The 11,823-nt window shown below is 42.7% G+C and overlaps 1 protein-coding gene across 1 annotated transcript in view; it reads right to left on the bottom strand.

Annotated features, from left to right (window-relative positions):
- Positions 1-11,823, bottom strand: part of St6galnac3 (ST6 N-acetylgalactosaminide alpha-2,6-sialyltransferase 3) — a 499,975-nt gene that overhangs the window by 208,192 nt on the left and 279,960 nt on the right. The window contains exon 3 of the mRNA XM_028754316.1: positions 5,777-6,186. Coding sequence (XP_028610149.1) covers positions 5,777-6,186 — 410 coding nt within the window. The remainder of the gene's footprint in view (positions 1-5,776; positions 6,187-11,823) is intronic.

Below are 11,823 nucleotides of genomic sequence, written 5' to 3' on the forward strand. Positions count from 1 at the left end.
CGCACATACTCTCATCGTTCGGGAGAGAGGGCACCATGTGCCTCTGTCAGCGCAGGAGCACCTCCAGGGGGATTTCATCTTAAAATGTATTAGGGTAAATGTTGGCTGCCAGCACGCTACTGTTATGCATGCATACCAGTCATTCAAAAAGGAAGCAAAGAGACGTTTTGGTCAGAGTGTTTTGAATATAAAAACCTTTCACCCCAAAAGGTTTCTGGAAGGCAAGGAAGGTCTGCAGAATTCTTAATTCTTGTTTCCCAGAATTGCATTTGGTAAGAACAGTTATAAAGGTGGCCACTGTCCAGTGATCAGAGGATTCTAGGGAAAATTGGCTTCTCCATACAGAAAAACTGAGAGTCCTCTCTATGGCTCCCAGGCTCCCCCACGGAGCTACACTGACAGACAAACCTAGGAGTGTTAGGCAGTAACTAACAAAAGAACAAATTAATTCTCTTTAGGTTTGAAAAAGTCTCTCAATCCACTTAAAGGTTAGTCTAGCATCGTTCCAAGAAAGGCAAGCATCTGAGCAGTGCTTCCCCCACAGCACATTACCTCGGTGAGGAGTCTCGTAAGAAAGAGAAAACCTCCGGGAAAATGAAAATATACCTAGCTGACATTTATTTATCTGGAGTTGGGGGTGACGGTGACAGTTCACACCCACGCATGCACCACAGAGTGTGGGAAGTCAGGGAACAACTGTCAAGAACAAGTTCTCTCCTTCCACACATTGGGCCCCAGAGATCAAACTCTGGTCTTTGGTTTGGAGGTAAACACCTTTTACCACTGAGCCATCTCACCAGCCCAGGGCTGGAGTTTTCAAACAGAACTTTGATGACTGAAGAAAAGAAACTGAGAAGTATTTTCCTTCAAGAAATTGAACCTGATTTTATATTTTTATATAATCATCTTAAATGACAGTGGCATCAACATTTTAGGTCTATGAATCAACAGCGACTTGATCTCGCCATTAGAATCTGAGGAATTGGGGGTGTTGTCTCAATGGTACAGTGTTTGCCTGGCATGTCAAAGGTCATGAGCTTGATCTCCACCAAACATAAATAAGATGAAAATGACACTTGCTGATGAATTCTGACAGTAAGACCGAAACAGCATTACGACAAAAGTAGACTAAATGCAAGTCTGGTTCCCAAGTCCGTTGTGTGTTCCTGTGTGTGCCCAGCATAGCACCTACTCCCAATTACTTGAGAGGAAAACATTGCAGTCTTTGGGGGAGACATCTCAGCACACACCAAGGGACTGCAGCCTTATACATGTAGCACTCGTGCCTAACATTTAAACATCTTTGGTGCACAGATCCCCTAACAGGCTGGCAATGATCACATAGTTGATTCGCCATCATGTGAAGTTTACTGTGTATTGTAAGGTAGGGCAAATGAGTAATTGCACTGCTTTTCCTGGGGCCTTTGATTGGCAGTCTGCCAGACACATGGCTATAAGACACTGTAAGACATGTATGTTAAAATAAAAGTCTGGTAGGCCTGAGTTTGAATGGAAAGACTCCATTTGAACCTCAAAAGGATGATCTTATTTATAGACAACACACATAGCATATATTGGTTGTAGTCTATTTCCGTGTTAGCATTCTAAGCTCTGCCCCACAGTTACCTGGCAACAGCCAGGTAAGCTTGACTCTCTATAAAAGGGGCTGCTTGACCTCTCCTTGCTCTCTTGCTCTTTTGCTTTCTCTTGCACTTGCTTTCCCTTCCCCCTCTCTCTCCACATGCTCATGGCGGGTCTCTCTCTCTCTCTCTCTCTCTCTCTCTCTCTCTCTCTCTCTCTGCCTCTAGTATCCTCTTAACTCCCCTCCCCATGCCCTTAATAAACTATTATATACTATATCATTGAGTGGCTGGTCCTTCATGGGGAGGGGAGGCCTCAGCATGGGCCCGCCAAGGCCTCACCACACCTCCATAGAACATACCTTTATCTTTTCATAAACACATCACTCTGCCCCACTCTAAAGGCCAAGCAAGAAAAACCCAGCCTTGCAATAATGGATGCCACAGTGCCGTGGTTATGTTCTTTTGGCAACTAGCAGAACCAAGGCTCTTTGACGAATGTCTGAATACAGGCAGGGAGGTGTATGTGGATAAGAGCTGAAGCCCCAACAATACTAGAAAGGAGGAAAACTATCCATGGCCTCTATTGAGCATCAGAAGCATACGAAGCCAATATGAAGAGGTTCCCACAGGCTAAAATAACACATTCAGAGCGTTAAGCTTTAAAATAAATTAAATTACTAAAATATAGACACACTTGACTGTTAGTATGTAAGTAGTTGTAAACATGCAAGTCAGTTCAGAGGATGCCAACCAAGGAAGTGATGCATCAGAACCAGCCAGTAAGAGGCTGGTGCTATCTTCTATCTCCTGGTAACCAAATGAGGCCAACTTTCTCTCTATAAAAAGAGAAGATAAAACACTATCGTTTTGCAACCCTAATAAGCTCTTGACTCTAGACAGTTACCATTAGTGGTTTCTACCATAAAAGGAGAAAACTATAAGGTATATGTCCTTTACAGGTATCACATGATGCCCTTGGCAAAAGAATCAATATTAATTGGATCTGAATCCAGGCGTTCTCAGTGCATATAAACCAACGTAGAAGAAATAACATGAGGTGAAGTTAATAAAATTAACTAGACAGTAAAACACCCAGGTGGCTAGGTTTCTTTAGTAAGATGTAGTGTCGGGAAACAGCTGTATCTGTAAATACACACACTGGAAATACACCATGCATTTCTCACACATGAGCCATATGCTGATGCTTAAATCACATGTACCAGACAACTGTTGACCACTGCAAGCCAAAGAAACACATCGTGGTATGAAGGGCATGTTCGCATTTCCATGTACAACGTGGGTTTTTTCTTTTGTCTTTTAAAATACGCAGTAATATTTAAAGATGGAACACAACAATGAGGTATGAGGTTTGCTTTAGAATAATGCTTGGTGAAGGGGAAAGTGTGTGGGGTACAGCTGGTCACGAGTTAGTAGTTCCTCAGGCTGAGGGCTGGCTCTACAAAGATGTAGGTATTACCAGTCAGTCTCTGCTCTCGAGTTTGACATTTTTCGTATAACAAGTTTCTAAAAGATATTGTTGAGGCTGTGAATTTGGCTATGTTTAAGAACCATTACTAAAAACTCAAACCTCAGCTTAAATCTCCAAATCACATGTAAAAGCTGGCCTGACCCTGAATTCTGTAACCCCAGAACCAATTCCTGTGAGCCACTGCTCAGTTAGCTTAGCTGGAATAGTAAGCTCTGGCTCAATAAAAGACCTTGTCTCAAACAAAAGGTCTACAGTGACTGAGGAAAGCACCAGACTTATACCTCTGGTTTCCACCTGTGTACATGCGTACATACAACACATATCCACAAAGTCAGAGATAGTGTCTGAAACTTGTCAGTGTGTGCCAGAGAACGACAAAAATCATTATACTCAGAGCAAGCAAGGCTAGATTTAAGTCCCAGTGGAGATAGAAACCTTTGAGGTCATTTTGGCCAACAGCAAGCTGAGCAGCCTGATTCTACCTGTCAACTCTTCTACAGAGTCCTGAAGAACCTGTGCCCTTTAATTCTCCTGTCTGTGGTAACTAGGGAAATCGCACTAAGTAGAAAAGGAAAAAGAAAGAGAGAGAAAAAAAGAAAAATGTACCATAAAATCATTTGACCTTTAAAAGAAATTTAGCGTTGGTAACCCCGTTGATAGGTATCTGCAAATTAATTTTGCCAAGACAGCAATAAGCAGCTTCTCTTGTCGTAGATATAGAAAACACCTCCCGATGCTACTTGCTAATTGTTCTACAACTTCACATCTGTTACGGTGCCTCTGAAAGCTCATAGCAAAGGCCAACAGGCATGAGCTCTACAACCAAATACCACACTAAGTTCTTCTCTGGTACCCTCAAATGATCCCCAGGCGAATCATTGTAACTGAGGGATGCCCTAAGGGATAGCTGTAATGGAAAACCAAATACATGTAATTAATCGTGTTGCTCGAGGCTAGTGAGAGACCAGAGGTTTCAGGAGCCCCTGGAGGATGGTCACGTTTGTACAGAATGGTGCTACGAGTGAGTGCAGTTCTTGCAAACGCCAGATCTGCTTATCTCCATCGCCCGTCTCTTTGAATGGCTTATGCTACACTAATTTAGATCTAACCTTCCGGGTTATTCTTGCAGACGAGGGGCTCACGTTACAGTGTTGCCCTGTTCTGTCTTTCGGGTGAAGTTGTATTTTAAGGGCTCAGAAGTCGGAAATGCTAAGTGAAAATCAGCCCACATTATCAATAGGTCCACCCGAGTGAGTGTGTGTGTGTCTGTGTGTGTCTGTGTGCGTGTATGCTATTTATTAAGAAAGTTAAAAAAAAGCACTCTTTTGGGTGGAAGTGGGGGATAGTGAGCTGGAAAAACGGACCACAAAAAACTGCCTCACCGAGACCGGGAACTCATTATAAGCACTGAAATTACACCTGGGGACAGCAAAGCCCAACTCCCTGCAAGCATACGCCCGATAGCTACAACTTCCTATTCAATAATATTGAATAGTAAAAGATGGCATGAATATTAAGGAAATCAGAATGTTAGTACTGCATTTACACTTGAAGCTCAATTTATTCATGGTATCGCTCAAGTAAGCAAAATTCACATATAATTTAGAACCTTAGGCACAGGTTTCCTGATCTTCTTCAGCAATTCTTTATTAGCGAGGAACATCAGCTAAGATTAATCTGGTTTGTCACTTTGCTTCCCTCGATTGTACTGTTGTCTTTGTAAAGAGACAGAGAAACCAGCAGATGGAGGAGCTGCCTGAGATTTTTAACTATGAAGGAGATAGGAGAGGAAGAGGAAGATGGGGGAAAGGGGGATGAGAGGAAGGTTCAAGCAAGAGGATGGGGACAGGGCCCGGGACAGAGAAGCACAAACAACACACAAAGGTAGTTTGGGTTTTGGATAAATGAGTGAAGGGTATTTATACTGCGTGTCTCTTTAAGAATCCTAGTCCTGAGAGTTTTTAAGTAGTACATAATTTCCATTTTAAAAAGGATTTATTTATTTATTTATTTATTTATTTATTTATTTATTTTATATGAGTACACTGTAGCTGTCTTCAGACACACCAGAAGAGGGCATCTGATCCCATTACAAATGGTTGTGAGCCACCATGGGGTTGCTGGGAATTAAACTCAGGACCTCTGGAAGAACAGCCAGTGTTCTTAACCATTAAACCATTTCTCCTGCCCCAGCAATCCATAGTTCAATAACAGTATTCTGTTTAGTGTATTGGTTACTAATGTGCAGTATTCAAGAACACAGGGTATGTAAGAAACTGTGCAATCATTAGAAGGTCAACAGTCTGTTCTACCTCTGTTCTCAGAGGGGAGGAGGAGTCACAATTTCCATGCATTAAAATCCTGAAATTCCTAAGTATTTCTGTAGTAAAGACTTCTTCAAGACAAAAAAATCCAATTTTATCAATATCAAACTGAGCTACCTAGGAAGAGATCTAAAGACATCCTGGAGAACTATCCGCCATTTCTCAGAGCCTCAAACCAATTACAATGGAGAGAACAGAAGGCAGTGTAGGCAGCATGAATGGGACTTCCTTGTTGGCTCATGAAGCAATCATAATGATCGGAAACACGGAGCCATCAGTTTGAAAAGTAGCTGTGTTCACTTGATAGCTAGCAGAGGGACTCGGCTAAGATGCACTGAAAAAGACAGGGAAAGCCGACGAGGTTGTCTCAGAGGACTCACCTGTCCTTCCCAGTCTCATCCTTAAACACTCTATCGCAGTGAGTCATCCGCTGATCTGTGGTGACGTAGATCTGCGCGTTAGGATAGGCATCGACTGTCTTCTTCAGCATGTTGTACACGATGCCGTTACCATCCTTCCGCATGTTGCGGAAAGGGCCCCAAATGACGTAAATGGTTGTGCTTGCTTCCTTGAAAAAATAGTCTGGATTTTTCAACAAGAGAGGGACACTGGTATGTGACACAACTCGGACCATCGTCATGTAGCCAACGTCTTCCTCAAAACCCTTGGTGGGGGCGTTGTTCATTCTCCAGATGCAGGACGCGTGGTCTATCTCTTCCCCCACCTTCTGTCCAACCATCTGACCTGAATTTGACACGACGGCACAATGGTTACAGTTCAGTTGCAAAGGCTGAAAAGGAGAAAAATGAAGAGTGTGGTCACATGAGTTCTTAGGGAACCAAAATGTCACTACTGTACAATTCCTGAGTATGAAATTATCTCTGACACATCTCTATCCTACAGTCTCTGCTACAGGTGTAGCCTTTATTGGATCTGGGCTTTTATTAGAAAAGTAAATACATCCTGTTGAAAAGATGACTTGACTTTCTGTATCCCTAGGCTAGTTTAAAATTATGTGGAGAAACAGTCATAACTTTTTCTCTCTAAATGATGAATTTTATACATTTAGATCCATAATTTCCAGTGACATAAGAAAGTATGAAAGTATTGGTTCCTATGATACAGATGGTAGCTATAAGAGAAACTCCAGTGGTCCATAGCTAGGCATGCATTTTGAACTTCGGTGGCATGTATGCACGGGCAGGTGGCAACTGATAATAACATGAAGAAGATACACACAACCCATAACCACTTAAGACATCTGTAGTCTTATGCTGATGTTTAAAAATCCCCAAGTCATCAAATTTATGCGCCTCTGGGCTTATATTGGTTTTACATGGGCAAAGTAAGGCCTCTCTTGGGAACATGGAGAGATGTGCAGACAGTCTTTAGAGACTGAATACCTCTGCATGGAACTTAGAAAGACTTGGAAGCAAAACACTGATATGCAGGGTGAGTACTTTAATACCAGTTCCAGTGGAGAAGCCAAGGCCACACCTTTGAAATCTGGATCCTCTGAAGTAGAACTTCTAAGCCCATGTCTTCTAAGCCTAGAGCTCCTTTGTTTTAGATTTATCTTATTATTATTTATTTATTTATGTGTATGTGTCTCTCTATGTGTGAGTATATTCATGCAAATGCCTATGGAGACCAGGAGAAGCGATAAGATCCCCTCAGCAGACATACTATGGGCACTGGGAACAAAGCTGAGGTCCCTGCAAGAGCAGTACACATTCTTGACCTCTAAGCCATCTGTTCGTCCACTAAAGATCAATCCTCTAACTCACATGAAGGGCTCACTGCTCTTAGCATCATCCTGTTTCCTTGGCTTCTAAAATAACCGCACACATTACTTTTGCTATTTCTTTCCCACAGGAAGACATCACTCCATCTTCACAACAGAAAAAGAACCACTTTGGCGATATTCACCCACCTTCTATAAGATTGTTTTTTTTTTTAAATCCTGAGCTTGAACCCAAACATATTTTGCCACTACTGGAGAACAGCTCCTCTCAAACAGGGTCCTGCCATACCTTTACTCCTGTCCTGTCATCTAGATAGCGAATTCCTGTGAGATAACAGCTTGTCTCTGACTTCAGCAGGGATATATTAGCGGCTCAATTTGTTAAAGTAGAAAATGAAAGATATGGGTTTAAAATAATCTATCAAGACTCTGAACATTTTATATCCTTTTATTTATTTTTTAATCCTTTGAGACCAATTTGTGGTACCATAATATTCTCAGATGTATGGCCTTCCACTTGATTTACCAGGCTATACTCTTAGAGAAAACTGTCTCTCCCTTCTCAGCAACTAACAACTGCTCATAACTCCATTACTAGGGATGGATAGAGAAGGGAAGTGGATCTAGGAATAGTTGGGGTGTAGGGTGAATACAGTCAAAACACACATGACACTAAGAAGTCGTTTTTTAAAAAAGAGTCTGAAAATTAAGCTAAATACTAGTGAAAATGGACTTTCCCATTTAGTTTAGAACTGTTGATTTAGGTGGAAAGAAAAAAAGCAATCAAGAGGAAAGGTCAGCTCATCAGGAGGCTCCATCCAACTGTGGCAATCAAGGAAAGAAAAAAACGACAGGTAAAGCATCTCAGCCACTTGCTTGGACAATCATCACACACTTGCAACTGTTCACCTTTCCCGTTGCTGGCGCTCTGCCCAGCAGTTTCTGGGTGCCTACCACACAGCAGGTACACTTCCAAGAGTTACAGCTGAGGTAAGAAATCATACACAAGAATCCCTGATGGAATAAAACTTACATTTAAGTTATACTTCTATACATGCACAAGATAAATAAATATATCAGCATCCTGTATAATACATTAGAAGGTGACCAGTTCACAAAAGAGAAATTTACACAACATGGAAACTCCGGAGGTGCTCGAGTGCACGTGAGTGAGTGCGTCCATGTGTGCGTGTGAGTGTGTCTATGTGTGTACTGGGAGCAATGAAGAAATGCTGACAGAATGGATGGGTGAGGTGAAAGCATCGGCTGTGGAGGGTTACAGGGTGGTGATGTCTCAAAGACATCACCAAGGCCGACTCCAGTGTGGTCGGCAAAGCAAAGCTACTGCTGATCCTTTAAGGCAGAAGATGGTGAGGAGGAAGGAAGAACTCAGCAGAGTCTGTGCAGACAGCAAGTAGGACCTGGGGGCAGACAGGAGGCCCCTGTGCATTGCTTGGGTTCTCTGGCTTCCTGCGCAGTGGAGAGCTTTGATGAAAGAGAAATGGATGACCGGAACTGTGTCTTAACAACTTTGGCTGTTACATGGGAAATTGGACCATGAGAGAAGAAGGCTGAAAGAGGGAGAGCAAGCAACTGCTCCCACAGAGAAGAGAGGGTGATGGGAAGACAAGAAATGGTACTGGTAAGCAGAGAGGCCGACAAGCTTCTGGGTAAATCCTGGGTCGGTCCAGGCTCTGAACTCGTGAAAAGCAGGTAGGAGGGGAGACGAGTCAAGAGTAACGTCAGCCTCAGCCACTTGAGACTAGCACAGCTACCAACTAGGATGGGAGGAAGGTTTCTAGGAATGAAACCAGGGAGGGAAACCAGTAAAGACCACTACAGCATGTCTCTTAACAAATCTACTCAAACTGCTTTAAATGGTTGTCCTGCCTCGATTATTCTAATAGTATGGGCTCACTATGAAGAACTTGAAAAATTATAAAAGGATAGAGTTAAAGTTATTCAGATTTCTATCACTCAACAATGATGACAAATATTTCCCCACATTGTCCTTTTTCTATGTGGGCTGTTGTGGGCAGGCTGAACAATTAGATTTATACCATTGGGCAGCTTTTGTTTTCTTTCATTTTCATGTTGGTCTTTCCCACGTCAGTAAATAATCCTTGGAGATGGATTTAGTACCTGCTCATTGCTCAGCTACATAGATATGCCATAATGTATCTATTTGCCTACTGTGGACAGCCTGCTTTATTTTCTACTATTTAAAAGTACTTTGGTAAACGTCTTTGTACATCCTGGAGTATTTTGGAGCCAACAGTTATGGTGTTTGATAAACTTGTTTCCTTTGGTCTCTGTTTACTCCTGTAGCATGTACACAACTGACAAAGGCATCTGTGTAAATTGTCACAGCGAAGAATTAGAAAAAAACATGACCTGTTGGACCCACACAAGTCCATTTGTGATATGCCTCAGAGCGTTGCAGAGAAGGCTCAGAGATTCCAAGTGCTTCTTGCTTTTGCACAGAGAGCAGTGACTTGGTGTTCAGCACCCACATGAGCAGAGATTCAGTGCTCAGTACCCACATGGTGGCTCAACCATCTGGATCTCTTGTTCTAGGGGCTCCTGTACCTGATTTTGGCCTCTATGGCTACTCAGCACACACATGGTATACTTCCAAAATGCATGCATGCACAGATACAATAAAAACAAATGTTTTTAAAAACACCTCTCATCAATAGGCGTGGTGATGGATGTCTGCAATCCAAGCGTTTTAGAAGCAGAGGCAGGAGGATCATGAGTTCAAGGTAACCGTCAGTGATCTAGAGAACCTGAGGTTAGTCTGGGATACCTGTTGCACTACCACACAAACAAGTTTGTGATAAAGAACTTGCATATCACCTTGACAAACTGCAGTAAGTAGCAGGTAGACCAGACACTAAGTTAGAAGAAGTCCACCCGAAGTGGAGGATTATATTAGGACACTTGGACATAGGTTTTAGACCAGTTCCATCATAAACACCTTCTTAAATGAAGGCTCCATAGAGTGGCTTTGGGGATCAGGTGTTGTCTAAGGTGTTCTCTTGTCCTTTAGAAGCTGACATTCTTTCAGACAACATGCAAGACCGCAATCTTTTTTTCAATGTTTGGTAGGGCTTGACAGCCATTACTGACAACTGAGTCCTCCAAGATCATTGTGAATCATACACATCAGTGTCTATTACACACCGAGTGTTACATGGTTTGCTCTGACACCACCGCCATGCACACGGGCAGCATGATCACAGCCCACTGTCCATTCCAACAATTGCCTTAAGTGGGCAATAAAACCATATTTGGGGTACAGCTTGCACAGAGCTGAAAATCATCAAGAAAAGCCTTGGATGTGTTCTGTAAAATGTGGAAATTTGCATTGGATTTCCCAGCCATTAGAATGAATTAGCCAGTTCTGCTGTAACACGGCTTAATTTAGCTAATAAGAATCAGCAGGCTGGTCTCACTTGACAATTGTAACCTCTGAAAGTGATCCATTAAGACATCCCAATCTGTTCCGTGACAACACTGGGAAGCCACAGCTGTGCAGATTATGAGGTCAGCAGCTGACTAACAACTCAAGGGCCAACAGTGGGGCCAACAGTTTGTTGTTTATGTGAAAAATATGTGCGGGAAGGAGACCAGGCCTTTTCCTGCGGTGGCTTTGGTTGTAGACCATGTTTTTACCAGTCACTTCTTTTCACTGCTGACCGGATGACAGTGTCATCATGACTAGAGTCTTTAGAGACTTCCCGTGTGCATTATCGGCCCCAGTCCTAGCTCTCTGACTTCCTGGGCGAGGAACACATGCTCAGAGCTCTGCTGATCAGGGCTTTGTGAACCATTTTTAAGAATGGCAGAACAGGAGCTGATAAGTAACACCTTCCAAATCAGAATTGGAAGCTCCAAGTTGCCAGAGGACTTGGAATGGTCACCGGGATACATCCATGTGTTTGAAGGAACCGTCAGACTACTATGATCCATGATGAAAGGAAAGAAGCGCGTACTCATGGTTGGCCGGCCATGACCTGCCTCACCTGGTCACCCCATCTCTTTTATTAGCTCTGTCCCCATGTCTTTTGATCTCAGCTTTCTTTGTTAAGTGCATTCCTGCTTCTCTGCTCGTTTATATTTGATTTGGAAGGCTTGAGTACAAATGTATTACACACGTCTCCTTGGCTTTTTTCTGCCTCAGTATGCTGTGCCCCTCTCTTCCTAGATTGAGGGCCTGGATTTCCTGAGACGTCTGTTAAGACTTATCGGGTCCAATTCATCAACCTTAATCTTAATTTCAAATTCTTCTTTTCAGTTAAATTGTCTCTACTTTTTTTTTTTCATTAAAAATAATACACCCCTTGGATCTTGTTTCCTGTATCGAAACATCTTTTTAAATCGATTTTTTTGGGTGAAGAGCACCAGATAGATTTAACTAATCCCTTTCTTCAGCTATGCCCGCCGATAAAGAAAACCCACGAGTGGGGGAAGTGTGAAGTGCTTGCATGGAGTTTAATATTCTGGGATTAATGTAGACGATTAAAAAGATAGGCCTGGTGATACATGCCTGTAATCTCAGCACTGAGGACACAGAAGCAAGCACATCCACAGAGCTTAGCCTACTTGGTGAGCTCCAGCCTCCCCACCTTGTCTCTCCTCTCCTCTCCTCTCCTCTCCTCTCCTCTCCTCTCCTCTCCT

Source organism: Grammomys surdaster, unplaced genomic scaffold, assembly GCF_004785775.1.
Source record: "Grammomys surdaster isolate TR1022 unplaced genomic scaffold, NIH_TR_1.0 125996, whole genome shotgun sequence".
In the NCBI taxonomy this organism is placed as follows: Eukaryota; Metazoa; Chordata; class Mammalia; order Rodentia; family Muridae; genus Grammomys; species Grammomys surdaster.